At 45.1% G+C, this 27,463-nt stretch overlaps 1 protein-coding gene across 1 annotated transcript; it reads left to right on the top strand.

Annotated features, from left to right (window-relative positions):
• Positions 1-172: 172 nt before the first annotated feature.
• MONOS_9385 (putative cellular nucleic acid-binding protein) lies at positions 173-27,463 on the top strand (the record flags this gene model as incomplete). The annotated part of the gene is made up of 7 exons (XM_067879882.1): positions 173-425; positions 488-559; positions 611-781; positions 851-11,530; positions 11,671-18,465; positions 18,771-18,830; positions 18,945-27,463. The coding sequence occupies 7 exons, from the start codon at positions 173-175 to the stop codon at positions 27,227-27,229; spliced, it is 26,316 nt and encodes an 8,771-aa protein (XP_067730246.1). The 3' UTR covers positions 27,230-27,463.

Raw genomic sequence — 27,463 nt, 5'->3', positions numbered from 1 at the left:
AAAAAAAAAAAACGAGTTTCTGAATGTTCCTTAAAGTTGTGATTAACCATTTATTTTAACTTTGAATAAATTTGATAATGAGCTCATGGGGATATTTTCAGTTGATATAAAAAATAAAAATCATTTTTTCAAATTATTTTTTTATGTTTCAGATCAGTATTGTTTTTTCTTGATGACCCTTCGCCTTCCTTTTGTCATCTGGTCACAAATTCCATCACATAAAATTACATCTATAGCTCGTTCTATAGATGGAACTGCAGTTGTGACTGGGTGCTTGACTGGAATGGCATGCCGCTGGATAAAAGAAAAATCTCCTTTTCAACAAACTGTGTACACACCTCAATCAGTGATGATTGCTTCTTCATGCTCCCCTATTGTATCATTATGCATTTCAAACACAAAAATGCATTGTTTTTCTGTCTGTGGTTTGTAGATGAATGTTTTCAATTATTGTTCGCTTTTGAAATTTCGCGATTTTATAAATTAGTTCATGACAACGCCGATATATACATATGGGATCTAGAAAGTGGATCTCTTTTTGGTGCTATTCAATTTCCATGTTTGAAAATGACCAAGTTTTTTGGTAATAATAAAAAAATTTTTTTTTCAGGGGGAAAACCATCAAAGGCTTTTTCAATTCCTTTTGGATTGGTTGCAATTATTGGATGGTTTAATGAAATATATGTCTTAGATCCTTTTTTATTGCGAATTACGTGCGTTTGCGTTGGGCACACTGATTGGGTGCGAAGTTTATGCTTAACTTCTGGAAATGGTAAAAATCGTGTGCTACAAATACGTTTTTATTTTTTCATCGCTTTCTCATGTTTTTCCCGATATTTTTTAAAAACAGTTTTGGCTTCATTTGGGCTGGACCAACAGATATTATTTTTCTCGTTACAACAGATTGGAGAAGGAGTTCCTGAACGTATAATGCCTTGCAATGGTATAATGCTTCCTAAGGCACTTACGTTATGCTCGGCTTTTGAAGTAATAAGTGAAAATCCACTTGATCATATAGTTTCAGACAGAATAATTGAAACAAATGCGAATCAAGAGACAAAACATGAGTCGCTGACAGAAACAGAATCTTCATTGACACGCGATGGGACGCTAACATCATCAGCAGATTCCACATTTTTACTTCTTACAATGCCTCAGAAAGCAGTTTTGCTTTTATCCACAGCTCAATTTTCATCAATGAATTTGGACAAGTCAATTTGCTCAAACTTTGATGATACTGCTTTATATGTACCAGTTCTTGTAATCCATTCTCCGAAAAATGTCAAATGGAAAGACATTTTTGGCTGGAAGCAACGCCATGAAGCATCGGTCCTCACAAAAAGCAGCAAAATTCGGATTGACAAGAAGGCAGATAAACATGACGCGCTTCAAAAACCAAATGACAAAGCGAGGTCAGCTTTGGAGAGCAAATCTGATTCATCCAGTGAGAACGTACCGAAAAAGACTTATAACATCTACTGGAAAGGTGGGCACATATGCGGAAACTGCATCGTTCTCTACACATCCCATCCGATGATGTTTTTGTTCTCTTTATCAAAGCGGCGCATTTGTGTGGACGACAGCTCTGCCTGGCTGAAAAGGAGTATTCCGTCGTTGATTAGCTCTTCATTGCCATCTAAAACTGATAATCAGCCTGCAAAACAGATGCAATCTCAAGCAACTGATAATTCTCCGATCCACAATGAATCACACAAATCACCTTCTTCCACTGCAAAGCAGGGTTCTTCTTCGTGTTCTCCTTCTGTTCGTGGCGACGAGCTGGTTGCTCGGCTGACTGACATCACTTTTTTCTCGCGTGAACCTTATTCTGTCCGCTCTGCACTCTCCATGAACAGCACTCCAGCCTTCCCTCCTTCTCATTCCAGCAAACAAATCTCAAACAAGAAAAATTTCGCTCCTTTCTTTCAAAGTGGAGAAGCATTTGACACACACGCCAACGAAGCAGCAGACTTTCCACTGCCTTTTCTGTCGCCTGCGACTGTGTCTATGTTGGAAGTGCCGATATCCATCACTGACGAAGGCGACATTCTGGCTGCCTCTCTCGACGGGCGCATCCACCACACTTCAATCATCAACATTTCTGACCCGTTGCCTTCGACTCATTCTTCCCCTTCGACTCTTCTGTCTCTGTCTTCTTCATTTACTTCAGTTGCTGGAAGCGATTCTGGTCGGTTGAAAGGATCTGCACTGAAGGAGGTGGAATCTCATCAGCAACCGGCCAAAGTGAGAAAGACATATAAGTTTGTGAATCAGGTTTCTTCCTCTTTTGCATCGGCTTTTGGAGCGTCTGAGCAGCCATCTACGAATTCTTCACCATCTCATGCATCATCATCATCATCATCATCATCATCATCATCATCAAAGAAGCACTCTTCATCGATATCTGCCTCTTCCTCTGATGATACAGCTTGTGTAACATCTTCCATTCTTCAGATCCCTCGCAATGCGCCTTATTATCTTCTTCACAGAGGAATATGCTCAAACAATGAATCATCATCATCATCTTCTTCTTCTTCTTCTTCTTTATTGTCTGTGACCAACAATCCAGACACAAACATCTCTTCCTCAATTGACATTTCACCTTTCCCTCTGTTCTTGAATGAGCAGCGTGAAACTGCCAAATTACTAGCCAATCCATTCATGCCCCATCCTCCTTTCTCTTCGCCTCCATCGATCTCTCTCACTTCACCTTTGTCTGTTCTCCACTCACACACCGTCCCTTTCCCTTTCAACGTGTTCAGCACTGCTCCTTCCATTGTATCGTCTCCTCCTCCTCCTCCTCCTCCTCCTCCATCTCCTCCTCATTTACCTTCCTCTCCTTCTGTCTCCAACGGAACCTCTGTCCTTTCTGTTGAGCAGAATCAACATCAACATCAGCCTCAATCTTCATTGGCTAACAGCACATCAGCTGCATCTGAAGAATTTAATGTGTCACCACACAAAACATATCCTGTGCCTTCTTATGCTGAAGGAGGCATTCAATTGACTGATGAGTCTAATTCTGTCACTCAGAATGTTCCATCTGTTGCTTCTATTGATTCGTCTAATTCACCTGATTTCACTCTGTCTGCTGTGCCTCTTTCGCTATCTGCTACTCCTTCAAACACAACAACAACAACAACATCTTCTTCTTCCCCATCTTCATGTTCATTGTCTTTGGATGGCACTTCTGCCTTTGTGAGTGTCTCACCCAAGCAGCAGAGCAACATGTCTGATGCTTCCTCTCATTCATTCGCTGAGTCTGCACAAGAAGAGCCACCTCAGCCACTCATCATGATCACATCAGCTGCAAACAACACACAAACAGATCAGATGCTTCATCACAAGACAGGCAAAGACAACACAACAAGACACTCTTTGAACCCAGTGGAGCATTCCTCTTCTGATTTTCCTGCCTCTTTAGATGAAATCACACCCACAATTGCTCCTTCTACAGGCTCTGGTGTTTTGAGCAGCAGCACACTCACTCAACCAGAAAGACCGTTCGCTTCAGTTGCCACTTCACTCTCATTTCCCAGCATTGCCAATGCTTCTGCCTCTTCCTCTGCTTCTTCCTCTGCCTCTGCGTCACATCTGCTTCAGCAACAAATTCAGTCTGCCCTTTCATCTTCGTCTGCCTCGTCTTCTTCTGATTTGGCTTCTCAAACAGACACAAACTCTGCTGTCACACAAGGAACTAACCTGTCTGTGTTCTCGAAGTCTGACATGATGTATCCTGCAAAGACTGCCATTTCTCCATCTTCTGCTTCAATTGTTGCAACATCTTCTCCATTTAATCCATCACTTACATCAAATGCTCTTCCATCTAAGCAATCACCTTCACCTTCACCTTCACCATCCTCTTCTTCTTCTTCCTCATCCTCTTCTGCATCATCTTCTCTATTTTACTCTCAAACATTAGATTTCACTGTGCCCGATTATTCTCCTCAAAACAGCTATCACCCAGCAGCTCCTCGTGTTCGTCTGGTTCATTCTCTCCATCATCACTTCACTCTTCTTTTCCACTCACTTTCTCTGCCTCAACAGCAAAGCCACCATTTCTCTAACACAACATTGTTCAATAGATACTCTGAACAAGTGCCAAATGTAACATCGCATTCTTCATATGAACTGCTCCCAAGAAATTTTGATAAGAGAAATACGAAATATGAACATCAACCACATAAAAATGATTCATCTCATCAGCATCAGCATAAACACATACACAGACATAACAACATCAGCAAGAACAAGAACAGAACTCAAAAGACCGAGCAAAAAACAAAGATAGAAACACAAAACTTACAGTTTGGTGCTATTCCACAATCTGATGCTCAATCCGATGAAAATTCAACTGTCTTGTCTTCTTCTCCACAACAAACAACTTCTTCAGTTACTTCTTCACAGACTCCACAAATCTCATCTGCAACTCCAAAGACAGAAACATCACAACAAAAGGACGTTTCTCAGACATCTCATCATGACATTATCCCATCCTCCTCCTCCTCCTCATCATCATCATCTTCTTCTTCCTCTCCTTCTTCTTCTGAACCTTCATCGATGTTCCATCTCTCTCTTCCATTGGACAGCAGAGTGCCAGTGACTGCCATGTACATCCCTCCTCAATATCCTCATCTCCTTCTCGTTGGAACAGGTGGATCTCCTTCACAAGCATCCAATCAGTCAAATTCAAGTAACTCTTCTTCTTCCTCTTCTCCTTCTTCTCTCCCCACCTCTCTCCACTCTCTCCCTCCCTGCAGTGTGTCTGTGTGGCTGCACCGAGTGAATGTGTGTCTGCATGTCTTTACTCAGCACTCAGCACCTGTGGTTGCCTTTTCTTCTCCGCCTGTCTTTGAAGAGGAATATGAGCTGAGGAATATGAGAGACAGGTTCATCTGGGACGAGGACGAGAGGATGAGGAACAAGAGCTGGTGGGACAAGATCAAAGAGGAGGCGAAGAAGAGAAGAGAGAAGGAGAAGGAGAAGGAGAAAAAGGAGAAGGAGAAGGAGAAGGAAGATAAAAAAGGAGAGAAACAAACTGGATTGGCTAATGCCACTTCAGATGTGTCTGCTTCTATTTCTTCAGCTGCTCAGTTTTCTGATGCATCTTCAGCATCTGAGAATAACAAGAACACACAAGACACTGAAGACTTCTTATCAACAGCTCAGATCATCTCCATTCTTCCTTCATCTTCCTCATCCTCATCTTCCTCTGCTTCCTCTTCCAATGCGTCCTCCTCTTTTTCATCAGACCCATCTCGTTCTGATGAGACAGGCGAGCTACAGAGAGAAGTGGGCGTTGTGTATTCACTCTCTCCTCCTCTCTCTCTCTCTCCGCCGCCACCTCCTTCCCCTCGCAGCTCTCCTGTCTTTCTGTCGCAGTCTCCCTCACTCGCATACGATGCATATCCTTCAATGAACACATCAGCTGACAAATACTCAGATCTATCCACCCCTCCTCCTCTCATCATGCTCCAGCAACAGCAGTTGGCTTCTGCACAAAACGAAGTCTTCTCTTCTTCTTCTTTGTCTTCTTCAAATCCTGTTGCCTCTTCCTCGTTTTCTGGTCTTTCCTCCATCCATCTTCCACCTCCTGCATCGGATGCATCGAAGATCGGGATGAGTTTTCCTTCTCTTTCAACTTCTCCCAGGCCTCTCTCTTCATCTGGAGTCAGCATGATATCATCACATACCCCTTCTTCTTCCTCTTCCTCTTCCTCTCAATCTCTCTCTTCCACCCCAACATCCTCCACGCCCACACAAATGTCTGCTCAGATAACTGCAAAGGATGTCCGTCTCAAGCATGTCCCTTCGCATTCGATGTATTTGTTCCCTTCTTCTCGTCTGTCACCTACACGTGGATTGACTGATACCAGCTCCCTTCCTCCTGTTTCTATGCATCCTTCACACAATTTGACTCCTTCTTATCTAACAAAGAATCTTTCATTGCCTTCTTCTTCTTCCAATCCCCCTCAACAACTTCAAATACAACACATTCACCAGCCTCTACCTTTCTCTCTGTCTCATTCTGAAGCACGCTTCCTCCGCTTGTTCCAGAAAGACTACCAACTCTCTTCTTCTGCTCTGCTTGAGACCCTTTCACCTGAAGGTGATCTGCCTATCTCGTTCATCGATGGCAATACACACCGCCTGCTGGACAGAGGAAGTGGATGGAATGGCTCTTCTTCAAATTCTTCTTCTTCTTCTTTCCCTTCATCTTCTTCGTCATCGTTGTCTGCTGCTGGCTTGCCTGCCTTTGGTGATTTCTTTGGCGATAGAGCGAGAGAAAGAGAGAATGAACAAGACGACAGCGAGTCGAGTGGGCTGAGTGATTTTGAGATGAACGAGGAGAAAAAAGGGGTGAAGCAGCTGTTAAAAGAAGTGAGGCGACAAGAAAAGCTTCTTCGCGAAGAAGAAGAGAAGAAGGCAAAGAGACTGTATGTTGCAGTCGATGGCTGGGAAAGAGCATTTCGAAGGCCTCACAGCGGGAGAATCCACAACCACTCTCCCTTTTTCTCTGTCTCCGCGTCTTCTTCGTTCGCATCTGCAGCATTTGCAAAGAAGAATAATCGAACACTTTCTCCCTTTGGAGACATACAGGCAGCGTCTTATGGAATAAACCCGCCTCAGCGCTCTTTATCACCTTCATCCTCGCCAAGAACAAGCTCCGCATCTCCTTCTCCTTCTGTGAACTATCTCTCTTCCTTCCCAGCTGGTGCATACTCTTCAGGCTCTTCTCCTTCTCTCTCTTCTTCCACTTCTTCCACTTCTTCTTCTTCTTCAATGCCAGCCACATCTCCTTCTCCTTCTTCTTCTCTTCTGATGAATGCAGTGGTTGCATCACGTGGCGGGCGCAGACTCAATCTGAGATGGAGAGGGCAATACGACTTAACTGCCCTGAAAGAGATCAAACATCTCCTCACAAAGCTGAAGGAGTCTTACTCTTCTCCTCGCTCTTCTTCCTCTTCTTCTTCTGTTGCTTCTGCCTCTTCTTCTTCTTCTTCCTCTTCTTCCTCTTCATCCAAGTCGTATTGGTCTTCCATCAGAGACTCTCTCCGCTCTCCTGCTGCACACAGCACATCTTCCATCGATCGGAAGAGGGCTCGTGGGCTGACACGGATGAACCACGGCTCCTCTCTTCTCTCGTCGTTTGTCCGCTCTTTCTTGATCGCTTCCTCTTCCTCTGCTGCTTCTCCTTTGGTAACTCACTCTTCATTCGCCTTACCTTCCTCTCAGATGGGTGCATCACAATTGGGAGATGATGTTGCCTTTTCAGATTCAACTGGCTTGTCTTCTTCTGCTGCCTCGTCTGCTTTTGCTGCGCAGAACGATCTCATTCAGCGCTGGTCGTCTCTCTTTGCATCGATCTCTTCTGACGGCGCTGTCTCACTCATCAGATTAGACACAATGGAGTGCCTGACTGTCATCACTCCGTCTCACCTCTCTCCTTCCATCCAATTGTCATTTGCTGCTGCCTCTTCCTACTTCTCCTCCAACTCACTTTCTCCTGCCATTGGAGGATTTTCTGGCTCACGCGTCTTTCCTGCAATGACATCCTTGTCTGATTCGGTGCCTGCCACGTCTTCTGCTCTTTCTCCTTCTTCTCTCTCAAGCTCTGTCTCTTCATTGGCCTCTCTCTCCCCCACATTCCACCATCCAGTTGTCGAGTCAATCAGCTGGGATTCTGTCACAGACAGTCTCATCATCGTCACGCACCCTCTGCTTCCTTCGCCTGCCTCGGCACTTGCTGTGTTCAGTGCAGCGATGGAGGCAGAGAAAGCAGCAGAGCAAGTGATTGGGCAGAGGCAGGAGATAAACGTGGCAATCACACAGGCCACAAAGATGAGGGCGATGTCGATTGCAATTCCGTCTTCGCAGAAGAAGCTTGTTGATGAAATGATCAAAGAGAACAACTCTGAACAGAATGATGATGAGAAGAAGAAAGAGAAAGAGAAAAAGGAAAAGGATCCTTTTTCATCTGAAACAGCAGTTGATCCAACATCTCCTCCACCTTCTGTCTCAAAGCAAGAACCATCATCATCATCATCGTCTTCTTCTTCTGCATTGGCTCAATCCTCTTTCCCTTTGAAGCCATCCACTCGCTTTTCTCTTTCCAGCCCCCGTCCGATTATTCCTTCTCCATTTGCATCTCCTCTTTCATCCATTTCCTTCCCCACTCCTTCTGCCCCTTTCCTCCATTCTCCTCCTTCTGGTGTCAGCATTTCTCCCTCTGCTCTGTCGATGCCACAGAGATTCCCTCTCTCCACTTCCCTTGGATCTTCTATGAATGTGCCAGCATCATTTTCTTCTTCTTCTTCCTCCTCCTCTTCTTCTTCCTCATCTTCTTCTTCCACATCTCTTCCAGCAACTGCCATGTACGTCCCCTTCACCACTCTCTACACTGTCTCGTTGATCGTCCCCCACACTCCTGCTGCCATCAGCCCCAATCTCTCCTCCACTCCCTCCATTTCTCCACTCACTTTTCTGCTTGGGCCAAACCACAAACAGCCTTTCCCATCTCGTTTCTCTCACTCCACACACACCCTCTCCTTTGTGTCTGAACACGGATTGGATGCAGATGAGTTGCTATTCCACCGCTCCACATTGAACAACGCAATCGCCCGAAGCTTCATTGGCTCTCATCCAAAGAAGAAAGGCAATCTGATCACAGAGTATATTTCATCTTTGCCTCCTTCATTTACCTCCAGTCTTGCCTTTGGCTCTTCTTCAGTGTCTCCTGCACAGTCGTTTCTCTTCTCTCTCTTTCCGTCCAATCTGTTTGTCCCTCTTCTCTCTCTCCACCCTCTTCCTCTGTGGATGTGCAGCACAAGAGAATCAATGGTGAATGGAGGATGGACGATGATGCGGAACTTTCTGCTGCGGCCGTTTCAGATGGAGAGTGTGGGGAGAGAGCTGTGGTGGAACAAGTGGGAGAATGAGATGATGATTGTGGCATTGGGGATGGAGTCAGCAGATGTGAGTGACACTGTGACGAGATGGATTATGGCTGCCAGGAGGAAAGGAGAAGAGAGGAGAGAGAGGAAAGAAAGGAGAAGGAGGAGGAATAGCAAGGAGAAGAAGGAGAAAGGAAAGAAGATGCATCACAAAAGGGATGAAAAAAGGAAAGGGAAGAAAAAGAAGAGAGACAGAGAAGGAAATGAAATAGAACAAAACCACAATTTATCAGCAATCTTGAATTACAACAAAACATCGTCTTCTTCTGATGCAGCGGCTGCTGTTTCACCTTCTCAACTTGGTGCTTCATTTTCTGAGGCGTCTGCAAAGAAAAATACGCCTGCTTCTGTTGATTTGGCTATTGAGTCGCAATCAACTAAACATAAAACATTGAATTCAGATGATGAAGAAATGAAACAAGAGAAGAGAAATGAAGGAGAAGATGAAAATACACAAAAATCTGCTGAAAGTCGAATTTCAAACAAAAAGGATGTTCATTCAGAGAATGAGAAAGAAGGATCAGAAGATGGAAGCGAGGAGGAAGAAGCAGAAGACGACGAAGAAGAGTTTGTGGATGATCTTAGAGAAGCCATTGAAGAAGAGAAAGAGAAAGAGATGGACATGGCGCTGATGCTGCTGATGACACAGGGCGATATGTCTTCTGTCTCAAACAAGATGCTCGATGCGATGGTTGCCTCAGACACATCGCAGAAGATGGGATCAACTTTCACTTCTCGCTCTTCCAGTGCTGATGCTTCATTTGCATACAAGTCAGAGAGTGAGAGTGCTGAGGGAAGTAAGTTTAGTCTCAAAGACAGATCAAACAGAACAGAGCAGCCAGAAGTTCTTGATGAAAACAGAGAATCTTCTCATGATGTTGACAGAGATAGCAATCGTCATCATTTGTCGAGTGAGCAAACAGCAAAGTCACCTTTCCCCACTGCTGCCTCACCAACACTCAATAACCCTTATCCTTCGTCTTCCCCATTTTTAACAAGAAGCTTCTCATCTGATGCTTCTTCTCATTCGCTCCGCCCAATTCCACCGCCTTCGTTGTATTCTCCTGAAGTGAAACTGTCTCGTTCTCTGACTGATGCTCATACTCTTTCAAAGAATGATTATTCAACAGAGAAAAATAATGAAAAAGCTGATGAAAAGACACAAAAAGGCAAAGATTACACTGCTTCTCGTTCTCCAATTCTATCAAAATTGTCTTTGAGCAATGAAGGCTTACCTAGTGAAGAAGAAAGTCAACAAGAAGATGAAAATTCAGAAGTTGATTTAGATCTTCGTGCAGAAGATGTATCAGCCAATCTTCATCTCTTGTTAGCCCCACTGCCTTCTATAACAACTGCAACCTTGTCAGCCATCAAAACGCCAACAGTCTCAAACGCAAATGCAAAAGAAGTGAAAAAGGAAGCAAAGAAACAGTTTTCCAAAGACTCGAAAAAGACTTCTTCATTCAGTCAATCCATACAATCTATTTCATCTTCAAGACACATCTCATTTCTGTCTTCTTTTCTTGTCCGTGCTTTGTCAACTAAACCTCTTCCTCTTGTTTCATCCTCTTCCTCCTCCTCTTCTGCTCCTTCAAGATCTTCCGCTTCTCTCTTCAATCTCTCCTTCCGCTCCACACGCAATGCCTCAACAGCTCTTGCTCTTCGTCTCTTGTATCTTCAGAATTCTGCCTCTTCCTCCAATTTTTCTCCTTCTTCACCTCCTTCCACGTTGTATTCTTCGTCTTCGATGGATCGTCCTTCGGCTGCTGCAAGACAATCAACCCTCAGCTGCTTATTGAACTTGAACTCGTCGAATTCGATGTACAGAATTCCCAACAAATACGGAGAGATTGGATCAAATGTCGTTCTTCTGCCACATTCTCATCTGAAATCATCATCACCAGTATCACCTACTTCATCATCATCATCATCATCATCATCATCATCTTCTTCTTCTTCTTCTTCTTCTTACAACTTTTCCAACAAATCCAACCAACCAGCTTCTCTTGCTGCTCAGCTGTCTTCACTTCCTTCTGTCTCCACACCTGTCCACTCATCTCGTGTTCTCTCTTCTCTCATTCACTTCACCACATCTCTTTCACCTACTCTTCCTTCTCTTCCTCTTTCTCTCTCACCAAATTCTTCCTTTGGCTCTTATCTTCTGCCTATCAACTCTCCTTCCTCGTCTTCCACTGCAGCCTCTTTGTCTTCCTCTACTCTTTCATCTGCCATCAACACGCCTTCCTCCTCCTCCTCTTCTTCTTCTCTTTCCTCATCCATCCCACAGCCATCTTCCTCTCCTCTCATCTACCCATTCTCCTCTGCCTCCTCCTCTGCCTCTCTCTCATCCACTCCTTCCTCCCAGGCGACTGTCACACAGATCACTTGCGGCTCAACCGGCATCCTCTTCTCCCTCCAGTCGCACCAGCTGACACGCAGACAGAAAGCAGACGTGCTCATTGCCTCAACAAAGGCTGTCGAAGAGAGCGCAAGAATATCCCTCACAAGAGACATAAGGCTGATTAGCAGAAACAGCCAGAACAGCTGGATGCCTGCTGAGCCAGCTGGGATTTATGGTGTGGATTGATTAAAGTTATTTTAATTTATAACAATATCTTATATGGATATATTTATTTTATTGACATATATTTTCAACATGTATTTTTCTTTATTCATCGAAATGCTTAATATTCAATTAATTTCTTTCATCAATCAGATTATGATCTGTATGATCATTTTGGAGCTGCTGGTCTTTTGGGAGCAGCAGGAATTGGATACGACAGAGATTTTGATGCCGGTGGAGCCAGTTCAACAAACTATGCCTCGCGTGCTGGTGTGGGCAGAGCAGCCAACGAGAAGGAGAAGAAGAGAGAGGAAGCATGGAGCAGCACTCCAGACACGAACAAGTTCAGCATGCTTATCCATGCGATGGGATTGAATCAAGGCGCTGATGGGAAGGCTGTTGATGCACAGGGAAAGATGAGGGCAGTCAAAGAGGACACTTTGAAAGGAGTAGGTGCTGTTGCATTGCCAGCTGCATCGTCTGCCTCTTCGTCTGCCTCTTCTGCTTCCTCTTCTGCCTCAACATCTTCCTCTTCTGCGCCTTCTGTGCAATCTTCTCTGAACATGATGCTGATGCCCAGTGGAGACAAAGAGAAGAGAGAAACACTGTTTGAGCTGTTTCTGTCACATCTCACTGTCTCCCCTCGCTCCGCTGCCCAGCTTTACTCACCTCGCCTCTTCCGCATCATCCTCTCTGCAGCCACTGCTCTTTCAGTTGCTCTTTCTTCTTCTCTTTCGAATGCCTCCTCTTCTGCCGGTGCAGTCAATGCAGGTGTTGCTGCTCTTCTGAATGAGCTTGCTGCCTTCGACACAACGGCTGAGTCTTATTTTTCAGATGATTCTTTTAATCCTCACTCAAAACTGCTGAAGAACATTGACACAACCAGCCTCTCTCCATTCCATTTCACTGGAATCGCCTCTTCTGCAGCTGTTCTGTCGCATCTGCACCCACAATTTGCCACATTGGATGTCTCCCTCTCCACTTTCTTTTCTCCTCTTCTCAATCCATTCTCTCAGACTATTCAATTTCCTTCTTCTTCTTCTTCTTCTTCTTCACTCACTTCTCCAAATCTGTTTGCTGCACTGATACAAGCACTCCGCCGTCCTTACTCTTCCACTGCTGCTTTGGCTTCTCTCCTTTCTCCTCTTATCACTTCTACCTCTTCTTCTTCCTCTTCCTCCTCCTCCTCATCATCATCATCTTCTTCTTCTTCTTCTTCCTCTCATCCAAAGCCTCCTCCTCCTGCTGCCTCACAGATCTTTTTCTCTCCTTTCATCTCTCCCTTCTTCCTCTATCGCCTCTTTGCTCATTCTCTCTCTGTGTATTCCCCTCTCCTTGCCTCTATTCCTCAGCCTGAACTTGGCGGGGCATCTGCTTTTGAACCCACATGTGCCTCACCTTCAACCACAAAACACGATTTGCTGTCGACAATTGTGCAGCTGCTGAATGAGGAGAATGTGATTGAGGTGGAAGATGCACTGGAAGAGGAGAAAGAGGAGGAGAGGCAGAGCGAGGCAATCAAACATTACATCCTCACAAAGTACAAACAAGGGCAAAAGCTCGAAAAGGATGGAATGCGTCTGCTGATGAAGCTGCCACCAGAATCAGCACCTGCCTCAACACTTTCAACAATGACACACAGCTCATTCTCTTCTCCTCAGCCACTGATGCCATCTTCTGCAACTCTGATCAATTCAATTGATCTTTCCTCTTCTAACTCTTCTTCCACTCCAAATACAAACACAAATACCAATGGAGCGCAACAACAGCTGTCATCTGTGCCTTCCTCCTCTGGCTTTGGTAGATCTCCCTCTCTCATCTCTGCTCAATCTTCTCAATCTTCTCAGTCTGCTTCATCTTCTGACCAGTCTCCATCATCTGCCTCAGACCAGCTGTTTAAGATGCCCCAGGCACGATATTCTGTCAACTCCCCTCAGATCTTGAAGCCTTCTCTTGTCTCTGCTGCCTCTCTTGATGCTTCTGATTCAATCACCATCTCATCCTATTCAACACCCCAACGCCTTTTCCTGTCTCCTATTCCTTCATCCACAACAAGAACTCCTGTTTCTGCTCCAAACTCGGCAAATATCTCGTCTGCTTCTTCTGCTTCCCTATCTGCTTCAAATTCGTCTTCGTCATCATCTTCTTCCTCTTCCTCATCCTCTTCGTATTCTTCTGCACATTCAACAAATGCCAACCAAAAATACATAATGTCTCCCCTCACGTCTCTTATCCTCTCCCCCATCTCTTCTCTTTCTCTCTCATACAACCCACCCTCTCGTATATTCCCTCTCCGCATCACTCCAACCACAAACTTGCCTTTGCATCATCTTCAGCTCTCTCTCCCTTCCTTCACACACACAACACGCACTGTCCTCCCCCTGTTCGTCATCGACGTAACAGCACTTGCTTCTCTTCTGCACTCTGCCTTCACCTCGTTTGCCTCGCAGAAGCACAGACCGATGAGTGAATGGGATATGATTCTGTCTCAGCAGCAGCAGCAGATGCTGTTGAATGAGGAAGTGCAGAGTCAGCAATACCAGCCACAAGTGAATGAGATTAGCAGCTATGCAGTTACTCCTCGTTTGGTACAGACAGACAAGATGAGTGAAGCAAGTGAAGGCAACATGAATGGAAGATCCACTCACAATCTGTCAGTTCAAAGCACATTCCAGCCATTGAAAGGTCAGAGCATCAGCGACAGACACAGCAAGCGTTTTGGTTCTCTCAGTCCATGTGAATATGATGGATATGATTCAGAAGATGCTCAAAGAAGGAGAATAAGAAGACACAAACACAAATATGAAGAGCAAAAGCAGATTAACAAAGGAGTTGTGGGGTCAGCTGTGTATATGAAGATGCACCAAAGGAAAAACACATCGTATTTCTCAGCTGTTCCATTTCTGTCATCATCCAAACAATACAAAGACTCCTTCATTTCGATGAACACACTGCCTTATTTGTATCCATCCACCAAGCACATCTTCTATTTCAACCATCCTTCATACTATTTGCCTCATGAAATACACTCTCCATCGTCTGCTACTCATTCGTCCTCTCCCTATCTCAGTGCATCTTCACAGGTGTTCGATCCAGCACACCCAGAAACAGTGACCCTTCCTCTTTCGCTGCAGATTCGGATGTTCTTTGACACAGACTTCGTCTCATTGGAGTCGTCGGCTGCGGCTGACTCGTGGAAGGGCCATCTTTCATCGCTCATTCACTCTCGTTCAATCAGAAATTACTGCCACAAACAACTGAAGGAGAAAAGAAAGCAGATAAAAGATGCTCAGAACAGCAAGTATTCAAAACAGAGAAACAAAAGAACACAAATTTCAGATAAAGAGAAGCAAAGTCCGTCTATTCAGGACTCCACAACCGTCCTCCTCACAAAATACCCTTCAAATGCATCTTCTGCTTCTTCAGCATCTGCAAGTGCTTCATCCAATCAATCTGATGTGTCACAGAAATCATCTGAGTTGAAATCTGTGTTTGAAACGTCCTCACCTCCACTGGCAAAGGAGCCTTCCAACAGAGTTTCAGAATCAACAACGCCATTTTCTATCCACAGTGTTTTATCGGATTCCTCTTATTCATCTGCTTTTTCTGCTCTTTTAGAGAAAGAAGAGCATCTTTCAGTACCTCCACCCCCTCATCCTCCTCCATTTCTCATCAATCCCATTCCACTCTCTGTTTCCTATGCCGACTCTATTCTTCTGCGTGCTCTTTCTCTTCTTCCTGCTTTTATGCCCTTTGGCTTCACCCCCTCAAACGATGCAGACATCCTCTCCCACTTCAACCTGCCTGGCAGACCCATCCCAGCCATTGGCTATCTCATCGGAAATGTGACTACACAAGGTGTTGCTATCACTCTTCCCAGGGCATCTTATGGAGTGAATGCATTCACACACTCGCCTGCCTTGTCAACTGCGCTGACTGTAGGAGGGACAGCACTGCTGGCGTCGATGCTGTGTGGAGAGAAGGAGGTGGAGTGTGGAAGAGAGAAGGATTGTGCAGTGAGAGAGGAGAGGAGAGGAGAAGGGAAGAGCAGAAAGGGAGATGGAGATGATTTGGAGTATTGTGATGAGTATGAGGGCAAAGAAATGAGGAGAGATGGAGCTGACAGCTCGTTGGACAACAGCAACTATAGCAATTATGATGGCAGCATTGCTGAAAGTGATGATGGTGAGTATATCAGCGATGCAGCGAGAGAAGCAGAAGAGAACGAGAACGAGGCGTGGATGAGTGAGTGGAACAGGTTCTGTCTGAGGCAAATGCAGATCCTGTACAACTCGCTGATGGCTGCCTCGACACCTTCTTTTGTGATGCCTTCTCTTTCGCAGACGGCTGTGCTTGACTCGCTTCTCCCTTCGCTTTACACAGATAATCATTTGTGTGCAAGTTTTGGCTCAATTAGTGGAGGAAGCTATGGATCTTCTTCCTCTTCTTCCTCTTCCTCTGCTTCTTCTCTTCAGAACTCTTCTGGATCATCATCATCCTCGTCATCTTCTTCTTCTTCTTCCTCTTCCTCTTCCTCTCTTTCCACTCCAAACAACCGCACAGGTGCCTTGTTCCTCCATCATGCCTCGCGTGCAGTCTCTCTTTCTCTGCTGTCAAGGGCCTCTCTTTCTGACAGACAGAAAATCGCTGAAATTTCCCTCTCTCTCATCCAGCAGACGTTCCTCGTGCTTATCCACCCTGACCCTGCCTCCTTCTCCTCCTCTCCTTCTCTCTCCCCTCTCTCTCAGTATTTTGTCTCTGACCCCATCCTCTCTCTTGTCGATCCCTCCCGCATTGTATCGTTCATTGCTAAGGAGCAGATCATGGTTCTGCAGATCATCACTCGATTAGCACTTACTGAACGCACTGCTAACGCTCCATTTGCTGCTGCTTCTTCTTCTTTGCCCTCTTCTTCTTCATCATCTTCATTGAATTCTGCTTCATTCTTATCATCTCCATCATCGTCTCTCGACTCAGCATCTTCCTCCTCTTCCTCTTCCTCCTTCTTCTCCACTGTCTTTTCCTCTGCCCATTCTTCCTCCTCCTCCTCTCTTTCTCCTTTGGCCCATCTTCTCCTTCGCAACGACCCTCTCCGCCCTCATTTCGTGCTCCTTCTCCTTCTCATCATCGCCCACCACACAGACGATTCCACAGTCATCTGTGCCATCGACATCATCTGCGATGGCTATTCTTTCTTCCGCCCTCTTCTTTCTCCTTCTCTTGTGCAGACGCTGCTCACTTGGCTCTTCCACCACTCGCTCAAAAAAGTTGTCTCTTTCTCTGAGTCTGCCATTGACACGGATGATGACTCAGTCGAAGATGGATTTGCATTCGGAGACAGTCAGAAAGGAGCAGCAAATGCATCTTCATCAACGATATCATCATCAATGCCATCATTATCATCAGCAAGTGCTGCTTCTGCTTCAACAACAGAGGAAGATGCATCCTTTGAGGCTGAGATGGTGGCTGATGCAGAGGAAGACCCAGTCAAGTCAAACAGCTCTGTCTCTCCTGCGTCTTCTTCTGGTCGATCTCCACATCCTTCTTCGTCTCCTTCGCCTGCTCACTCTCACTTGTCTTCTCCTGCTTATGCCAATTCTTCTGCTTCGTCTTCTCCTGCTGCTGCCTCTGCTTCACTGCAATCACAGCAACCTCCATCTTCTTCCTCTTCTTCAACTGTTGTTACAGAAATCTCCTTCGAAGAAACACCTCTTGCTCGTTCTGCTCTCGCTGCTTTCTTCACCGTCGCTGCATCTGACCCTCAATTTATGCTTCTTTCGCTCATTCGCATCGTTGAAAACATCAAAAATCCCTCAACTGCCACTCCTCTCTTCCCAACTTCTTCTTCTTCTTCTTCTTCTTCTTCCTCTTCCTCTTCTCTTTCTCTCTTCTCCACCTCCACCCACACCCAATCCTCTCTCTTCTGCACCCCCTCCACCCACAGCAGCCCTTCCTCTCCTCACTCTTCCTCTGTCCTCCTCTTCCTCTTCTCTCCTCCTTCCATCTCGCCCACAGACGCCCTTTCTGTCGCCTCTCGTGTCAGCAACATCGTCTGCCTGTGGATCGAAGACGGACCTTCTCCCTCTCAGCTCTATTTCCTTCTCCCCATGTTCATGAAGCTCATCTGCCTTCTTCTGTCTCCTGAGTCCCCCTCATTTCGTATTCCGCTCTCTTCCAACGTGTCTGCTATCTTGTCTGCTCTGCTTATACGCTCATCTGCCATTGCAATTGCTGGAAGCTCTTCTGCTTCTTCTTCTTCCTCTTCCTTCTCTTCCTCTTCTTCTGCTGCTGCTAATTATCCACATAGTTCGAGCTCTCCTTCGCAAACAACATCTTCTTCTATTACAAGACGTGACTCTTCTGCTTCCTTGTCTCTTTTGTCGTATTCTCCTTCTTCTCAACACCTTTCCTCATCCTCTGCTTCCAATAGCACATCTTCTGGTTATGCTTCCAATAGGCAAAATGAATTCTCATCGTTTCAGTCTGTTTCAGACAGAATACAAGCATCGAATGAGAAGAAAGCAAGCACAGGAGAGCAGCGTGTGGTGATAGGGCTGGCAAACGGCAGCATCGAAGTGTGGTCGCTTTCACACGCCAACAAAGAGAAGACATTAACCTACCATTCTTCTCCCATCACTTGCATCGCCATGTCACCCGATGGCAAGCTGTGCGCTGCGTTTTGTGCAGACGAGTTCGAAATATCTGTCTGGAAAGTCGGCTTTGGTGGGCTTTTGTCGCTGGTGAGTGCACAGAAGCCGACACAGGTGTTTAAAGTGAGAGACGTGGGGGTGAAGAAGCTGAAGACAGAACAGTCAAACAATAATGGTGATGGCAGTTTCACGCTGATGGAGGCGAGGCTGTGCTGGGAAGATAAAACTCTTATTTTAATTAGATCGAATAGATCTGCTGACAGAGGAGAGAGAGAGAGGAGATTGGGTATTGATCCTGGTTTTGAAGAGTTTGTAGATTATTTTGTTTTATCGAAATGATGTAAATTGGTGTATATTCCATTTATAAAAATTTTTTTTATTTTTTGAAAAAGCTTTTTTAATTCTTTGAGTGTTTTGATACATTTAATATGTAAATGATTGTTTTTTTTACAATGAAATATGAGTTTCCAAAACTTTGTCTATATTTTAAATGGTGGGAATATTCCTTGGAGTGATGGGTTAAAGATCTCAGCAAATATCAATTTTTTATTATTGGGACTTCAAGGGGATAGAAATTAAATTTTATTTTGATGGAAAATGTAGACGTACAGTTTTCTACAAATTCCCAGCAAGTTGAGCTTCAAAACCAAACGGAAGACACAAGTGTGAAGAACTTATTTTTTGATATTGAATTTATTGTTGATAAATTTTTAACATATTATGATGATAAAATCCGTCGATTTATTCATTACATTAACTTCTTAAATATTTGTAAAGATGAGCAACCTCAACCTCAGCTTGTATCACTGGAAACATCATCCTCTTCTCCTTTTCCTTCAGCAAATTTACCGATTCATTTATCGCCTCCAAATGTTGACAGCATTGCTTCTCCTTCTGATAGTTTTCAAGCAGTTTATTCTCAGCTCGATCCAGTTTTTGGATCCAGTATTTTTCTTGAACCATCATTCGATATAACAACCTCGATGTCTCCAACAAAATCCCAGTTATACAAGACATCTGAAGCAACTCCACATGAGATATCAATTCGCAACGAGCCGTTAACAACTCCTTCTTTGACAACAATGGATACAGAAAATAATATCCCAGTTAAACTTGAATCAAAGAGTGGAATCCCTCCATCTTTGCCATCTGATAAACCCCTTCTCATCAGTGAGTTTCCACTTTCTCATTCTTCATTTTCATCATCTTTTGCATCCCCATCATTTCCATCGTCTCCATTTGAAAGTTCTGGGCTATTTGACCAAAACGTTCAAAATGATATTTTTGATTCTGGATTAATTGAAAATTTAGGATTAAAGCAGATGTCCCCTTCATCGCATCAAAGCATTAATTCCTCCTCTTTTTCCTTGACATCTTCAGCACCACCACATAAGCAAACATCTTCATTGCCAACAAATCTGCAACAGCCAACTCAATCAACTACCTTGCAAAATGCAAGTCAAATGCAAAGCCAACGGATTGATTCTTTGCAACAAAAGCAAAACTTTGAAGGGTTTGACAACCGCAGCACAACTTTAAAAGGTTTTGATTCGCTCTCTTTGGAGAGTTCAAAGATGAACTCATCAACAACTTCTCTTCCCCAAAATACTTCTGCCTCTCCTTCTTATTCAGCCAACTCAATTTCTGCTTATTCCCCTGTTTCTCCATTTGTCCTATCACCTGGCTATAAGCAGCAGGACCCAGCACACTCGCCGCCACCACACTCCACACAAATCCTCTCAATCCCATCGCATTGCAGGCAGACTGCTTCTTCTTCTCCTTCCTTCTCATCGCCTGCCTCTGCTTCCATTCCTTCCTCTTCTCTCCCCTCTCCTCTTCCAATCCCATCTGCAGAAACTAACTCTCCCTACGATTCCATGTTTGCTGTTCCTTCTCTAACTACCACTGCCACTGTGTCTGCACAATTAAATTCTTCCTCTTCCTCCTCCTCTTCCTCTGCTTCTTCTGCTACTAATTCATCTCGACCCATTTCGCGCCCTTCTTCAACACCACACGCACCCACCTCTCTCACGTCCTCTTATTCTTCCTCTCTTTCCTCCACTTTCATACCAGCGCCTTCCTCTTTCCCTTCCTTTCTCTTTGGCGAAGGAGAAAATGATGAGTTTGACTATCAGCTTCAGCCATCCACTCAAAAACAGCCTCAATCATATTCACGCTCTTCTTCTTCGACTTCTTCACCTTCTACAACCACTTCCTTCTCAACCGCCTCCCCTTCTTCCTCTTCCTCTCTGCTTCAGAATGCTGGGCTGCATCTGTCTATGCCAAGCTCTTCTCTCCACACGTCTTATTCTTCGCCTCATTCACAACATTCTGTCTCTTCTTCCTCCCAATTGGACAAACACTCTCCATTCTCTTCTGAAGAAGGCACTTCTTCAAGAAATCACTTAGACAATCAAGTAGCTTTTCCTTCTTCTTCCTCTTCTTCTTCTTCTTCCTCCTCCTATTCTGCTAATGTTGATGGACTTCTTCCCAATCCAAGGCCATTTCCAGCTGACAATCGAATAACCAATATTCCACTTCTTCCTGATGCTGACTCATCTTCCCTCTTTTATCAACACAGAGACAATGTTTCCCATTCATCCTCTCTCAATTTATCTTCTTCTTCTTCCTCTTCTTCTTCTTCCAACAGACATCAAAGTGCGCTGCCTGCAAAGCCACCAAAGCCAAACCTCATCTCGTTCGCTTCACATTCATCGCATCATTCATCTGATCTGCCTTTGCTTCCTCAGCCTTCCTCTCCTCGCTCTCACCCACACTCACTCCCTACTTCTTCCTCTTATTCTCCTTCCTCCTCTTCCTCTTCCTCGTCTCCTTCCTCTCTTCTTCCCAATTCTTCCCTCCTCCCTTCCTTTGGCTCTGGTCACTTGAACAACTCCTCTATGCCTTCAGATACTTCTCTTCTTTATCCTCTGCAGCTGGCAGGCACTCAGCTAACTTCTTTGCCTCTCAGACATTCACACTCTCAACACCAGCACAACTCGTATTCTCCTCCAAGCGACCACAACTCTCTTTTGTTTGACTCTTCCTTTGCTTCTCTGTCCTCTCACAGCAGACACAGCCATCATCATCATCAGCATCATCAACATAATCAGCATCAACATAACCATCAGCATTCTCATAGCAATCAATCTTCACTCACAACTGAACTGCCTCAAAAACACTTTTCGTCGCATGTTCAGTCGCTTTCATCCCCTCTTCCTGTTCATGACACACACACTCAGGAGACTAAGGCACCATTCACATCAGGAGACCTGCCGTATGCAAACAAGACATCACCTGATAATAACTGGAATGCTTCTTCTTCTTCTTCCTCTTCATCTTCATCTTCCTCTTCTTCAACTAACTCTTCTTCCTCCACTTCCCCTTCCTCATCCACCCCCTTTTCCCCTCTTCCTCTCACATCTGACTGTCCTCTCTTGCCTTCCCCCGCTGCTCCTCCTCCTCTCTCCTTCAGCACTCCTCTCCAGCAGCACCACTCCCTCAGCATCTCTTCTCCACACTCACAGAAGTCTCCTTATTCCTCCAATCCTTCCTCCATCTCTGACCACTTTGCCGCTGAGCTGCCTCCTCTTCTCATCTCTTCTGTGCCACCAGCCAATCTTTCAGCGTCGTCTGCTCATTTGGCAGCTGACTTTGCCGACAGCACAGCTAAACACTCAGAACAGAAGACAGATGCACTTTTGTTCAAACTCTCACAAATAGACTCATTGAAAGCAATGGCCATAACTGAGCCAGAGAATCGGAGCAGCAACCTCCCGAAGACTCAGAGCCTGCAGCGGAATTCACAAGGATTGTCTTCATCATCATCATCTTCTTCTTCTCTGTTCCCTTCTTCTGTGATGACAGAGGATACAGAGAATGCAGAGACAGACAATGGACATGTACAAGCAATGGGGTTGGATCTAATGTGTTCATCGTCTTCTTCTTCTTCTTCTTCGAATTCTTCCTCTTCTTCTTCCTCTTCTGCTGCTGCTTATCCGCCGTGTGCTCCTTCTTTCTCTCTTCCTCCACCTGATGTACTGGCAAAGGAAGCAGCATTGCAAAGAGAGATGGAAAGGGCAAAGAGAAGAGAAGAGCACAACAAGGAGAACAAGAACAAGAAGAAGAGGAAGCAGAAGAAGAGGAAGAGAAAGCACAGCTTGGCTGACTCAATGGCTGATCTGCCAGCTGCAATTGAGTCTGCCATTGGAACAACTTCTGCTGTGTTAGATGGATCTTCTTCGTCTACCTCTTCTTCTTCCAAATGCGCAATGAATGACAAATCATCCGATAAAAGAGAGAAAGACAAAGACAAGTCCTCAAAAGCCCCATTCACCTCCTTCATGATTGGCAACCCCAAACAGAAGGAAGTGATGATGGTATCATTTGACTGCTATTCTTCTGACAACAGCGAAGACACACACGAAGCAGAAAGTCTTCTCCGAATGTCTGAGTCTGCTGAGAACCGCACCTCTGTCTCAGCTACACCCGGTTCTTCTGCTTCTTCTTTGTCTTCGTCTCCACTGGGAAATAGCAGCAGCATTCTTCCTTTGGCTCATTTGTCACCTTCATTCTCTGTCTCCCAGCCAGCTTCTGTGTGTGTTCCTTCTTCTTCTCTCTCTTCTTCTTCTCCTCTGTCTGTTTCTGCTGTCTCAGACTCTTCCTCTCCTGCATCGTCTGCTTCGACCTCTTCTTCCTCTGCCTCTTCTGCTTCTGCTTCTTCTTCTTCTGCTTCCTCTCTCTTCTCTCCTTCTCTCATCAACCCTTCTCAATCAGCACCAGCAGAGACAACTGGAATCAAAATTGGCAGCTCAAAATTGTTAGACAGCACTCACAATTTGGAGTTCAGACTTGTTTCTCATTCATCTTCTGATGCTAAAGTGAATTCTCGTTCTGCTTCTTCTTCTTCCTCCTCTTCTTCCTCTTCTTCCTCCTCCTCTTCTTCTTCTTCTTCATCCAGCTCTTATTCCACCAGTGGCAAAGAATTCATATCTTCACTCGAAGGAAACTGCCGTCCAATCTTCAAAGGATCCATAGCTTCCTCTCTTCAATCGTCTGTTGGCTCTTCTTTTTCTGACTCTCTGAATGGAAGAGACGAAAGAAGCACAGCTTTGACCTCGTCTGCGTCTTCTTCTCTGTCTGGGAGCAGCTATTTGGAGTCAACAGCTGATGATTCAGAGAAGAGTGAGGAAGATGAAGAAGAAGATGATGATGATGAGGAGGAGGAGGAGGATGAAGAGGAAGAAGAGAAAGAGAGTGAAGATACGACAGATTCATCAGACACATCTGACTTCTCATCAGAAGAGACAGACACATCTTTGGCATACTCCCCGTTTTCTTCTCTTTTGGGAGATGGAATTGGAGGAAGCACACAGCAAATGAATGAGCAACAGCTGAAGATGAAGGCAAAGGCAAAAAGAGGGAAAGAAGAGAAAGAGAATGGAAACTTTGGCTCCAATGAAGCAGTTGATGAGTCAGATGAAGAAAACGATGTGGCATTGCAATCGATGATACTGTCAGCTGTCACCACTCCACTCAACGAGAAGGACACGAACCAGACAAAGCAAGCAGCAGCCTCTTTTCTCAAGTCACACATGGCAAACAAAGGAGCAGGGAGTGGCTGGAATGTTAATCCGCACCAACACCAACACCAACACCCAGGGGCAGGTGTGGCTGCGTATGGGATGGGATATGGAGCAAGCTATGGATACAGCGGGGGCATTGGAGGAGATGGGAGGATGGGGAATGAGATGATGGGGAGAGATGGGATGAGTTCCTTTGGCTCAACCCCTTCCTCTTTCCTGCCTTCCTCTGTTGGTGGCAGCGGCTCTTTGTTCAATGGGCCTTCTTTCCTGTCAGCTTCTCAAGCAAACTCTGCTCTTTCTGCCTCTCCTTCTTCTTCCCTCACCTCCAAGCAAGCCAACCAGCGTCTTCCCACCCAGCACCGCCGGCAGATGAGCTCTGGCTCCCTCTCTTCCTCCTCCTCCACTCTCTTTCCCCAGCCATTCCCTTCCACCTCTCCTGCTATGCACTCCACCACCCCTATGGGCTCCCTTCTTTCTGACTCCCCCACTTTCCTCTCCTCTGGCAGACCTACTTCATGGGGCAACACTAACGCACTGAACCAGTTCCGCCTGCCTTCCTCTGGCTCTTCCTCCTCTTCCTCTTCTGCTTCTGCTTTGTCTTCCTCATTTGCTCCATCGTCAATGCTCGGCTCTTCTTTCCTTCCTTCTTCTTTCCCCTCTGGTTCCTCTCCCACCTACCCTTCCTCCTTCGCCCTCTCTCCTTTCCCACTGGGCCAGTCGATATCTTCCTCTTCCACTCCTTCTGTAGGCGTGGCATTAGCTTCTCCTTCGTACTACACCTCCTTCTCTGCCTCCACCCCTGAAACACCCTCTGCGTTTGCTTCTGCTTCATCTGGTGTTCAACTCTCTTCTTCTTCTTCCTCTTCTTCTTCTTCTTCTTCCTCTTCCTCTTCTTCGACTGCTGCTTCTTCTTCTCTCTCTTCTTCTCTCTCTCTTTCTCCTTCTCCCACTTCTCCTTTCTCAACAACATGGAGCACTTCTTATGCTTCCCCATTCGCCAACACCTCATCTGTCCCTAAGCCCATCACATTCGGCTCTTCTCTCTTTATGTCTTCTCCTTCTCCTTCTTCTGCTACTGCTTCATCATCTTCCTCATCTTCTTCTTCTTCTTCTTCTTCCTCCTCCTCCTCCTCCTCTTCTGCTTCTGCTTCTACTTCTACAACGACCGTATCCACAAATGCTAATTCTTCCTCTAATTCAGCTGACCATCTGCTCGATTTCAATACAACCACACAGGCTGCTCCTTCTCTTCCCACCTCTCTCCCTTGGCAATCTTCTTCTTCTTCTGCTGCTTCTTCTTCTAATCAAACATCAAATTCTTCTTCTTCTTCTTCTTCTCAAATGCAATCATCAACAACTGCTTCATCATCATCCTCCTCTTCCTCTTCTTCCTCTTCTTCTTCTGGTTCTTCATCATCTTCTCAGAGCACTTCTTCGAATAAGAAAGAATCCAATCAAACTTCAGAGGAGAATGAAAAGCTCTCCACATTTGTCAACATTGGACAGCTTGATCTGAACACATCTTCTTCTTCAGGTGCTTCAATTGTGGCTGACTCTGAGGGAAATGCTGCTTCTTCAGATGCTGAAAGAAAGAAAACAGGAGATGACAATGAAATAAATGCTAATACTAATACAAATAGCAATGCAGATGTCAATGTCAATGTGAATGGAGCAGAAGCAAACAACAAGAAAACCAGACCAAATGCATCTGAATCTTTCCCATTGCAATCGTCTTCTTCTTCCTCTTTGCCATCAGCAGCTGAACAAGAGCGTTCAAACATGCTCTCAAAACTTCCTTCTTTCCAGCCATTAGCCCCAACTGCACAGCAATCAATGTATTCTTCTTCTCTTGCTCCTTCAGCTGAGTCTTCTTCTGCTTCTGCAAACAGCTTGACTTCTTCTTTGTCTTCACATGGCACCCCCTTTAGACTGCAGGCAAAGCCATTTGTGCCATCTTCTCATTCTGTTTCATCTTCTTCTGCTTCAACAGCATTGTCATCATCATCATCTTCTTCTTCTTCTTTGAATTCTTCTTCTAATTCTATCAATCCATCTGCTCCTCTTCTTCAGTCAAATATGTCTTCTTATCCTTTGATTAGTCAGCCATCTCTCAGCTTCTCCTTCTCTTCTTCCTCGCCTTCTTCTCTTCAACCATCTTCATCTTCTTCTCTTTCTTCAGTAAATCCTTCCTCTTCCTCTTCCTCTTCCTCTTCCTCTAATCTACCTTTCCCCTCATCCAATGCCCCCTCTGCGATGCATCAGCCCTTCTCTGGTGGAGGCGCTCCTCTTCCTCTTCCTTTCTCTTCTGTCCAGCCAACTTTTCCTGTCTTCTCTTTCTCCAAGCACATCTCCCAATTCTCTGCTAATCAGCCGATTCTGCCTTCTCCTTCTGCTAATCCTTCTTCTTCTGCTGCTGTTGCTTTTGCATCTTCTTCTTCTTCTTTGTCTTCTTCTTCCTCTTTCATTTCCAATCACTCAAACAGTCAGCAAAACCCACAAATATCATCATCGTTTATGCCCTCATCATCTTCTTCTGAAGCAGCAGGCAATGCTCTTTCTGATCAGACTTCGCCATTTGCACCTTCCTCGTCTCAATCTTCTTCCACTCAGCATTTTGATGATGGAATGCACCGCTCAGCCATCTCTTCTGCGGCATCTCAGACACAACTGCACAATCAGCTAACTCAAAATGATAATTCTTCTTCCTCTTCCTCTTCTTCTTCTTCTTCTTCTTCAAACACCTCTTCAATATCTAATCCTATTCCCTCACTTTCTCGTCCTCCTCCCTCCAAACAAGAAGCTGGCTCTAAGAATCTCAGTGACGATGCCCCGCTCCTTCCTCTTCCTCTGCAGCCTCCTCTCATCAACCCTCAGCGCTTCTTACATTTCAATCAGCATTCTTCTTCTTCTGTCTCATCTGCTTCTTCTTCCTCTTCCAATCAGAGTGCTCTTCTTTCCACACCACATTTCGCATTGTCATCCTCTTCTGCCTCCTCTTCCTCTTCCTCTTCCACTTCCTCTTCTTCTTCTTCTTCCTCCAGTTCTGTATCCTCAACACCTCTCCTTGCCCTTCCCCTTCAGCCTCCTCTCCCCACCTTCGCTGCCAACGTGCACGGCAGCCCCTTCTCTGACATGGGTGTCTCCTCTGACGCTGTCCTGTCTGCTGCCAACCCTCCCTTCGCCCTCCACCCTTCATCCTCTTCTTCTTTGTCCTCTGCCTCTGCCTCAATGACTGCTGCTGTTTCTCTCTCTGCCTTCCCAGCTGACAGGTGCTATCATTGTGGAGAAAGAGGGCATCAGTTCAAGAACTGCCCCAAACACAAACAGCAAGGGATGGATGTTGATAGAGATTCGTGCTTCAGATGCGGGAGGAAGGGGCATACGTCAAAGGAATGCACATTCGAAGACACCAGAGTCTGCTTCTTGTGCGGGCAGGTGGGGCATATTTCTCGTGATTGCACGAAGAAGCGGTCATAGAAAAAGGATTATTATTATTTTGTGGTTTATGTTTTTATTTTTCTGATTTTTCAACTTTTTTTTTGCATTATTGTTCTAATTGATTGATACAGTTATGTTTCATCCTATTAAAATATTTTATTGAAAGGTATTTTGTTTCTCGTTTATTCGTAAGGTTAGTTCACAATTAACTACTTGAAGGCAAAGGCCGAATTTTCATAGAAAACATGTTAAACAAAATATATTTTTCTATTT

The sequence above is a fragment of the Monocercomonoides exilis genome (assembly GCF_001643675.1).
Source record: "Monocercomonoides exilis strain PA203 chromosome Unknown scaffold14-1859848, whole genome shotgun sequence".
Classification (NCBI taxonomy): Eukaryota; Preaxostyla; order Oxymonadida; family Polymastigidae; genus Monocercomonoides; species Monocercomonoides exilis.
The sequence above is the reverse complement of the archived record's forward strand: the minus strand, read 5'-3'. Positions and strand labels throughout refer to the sequence as shown.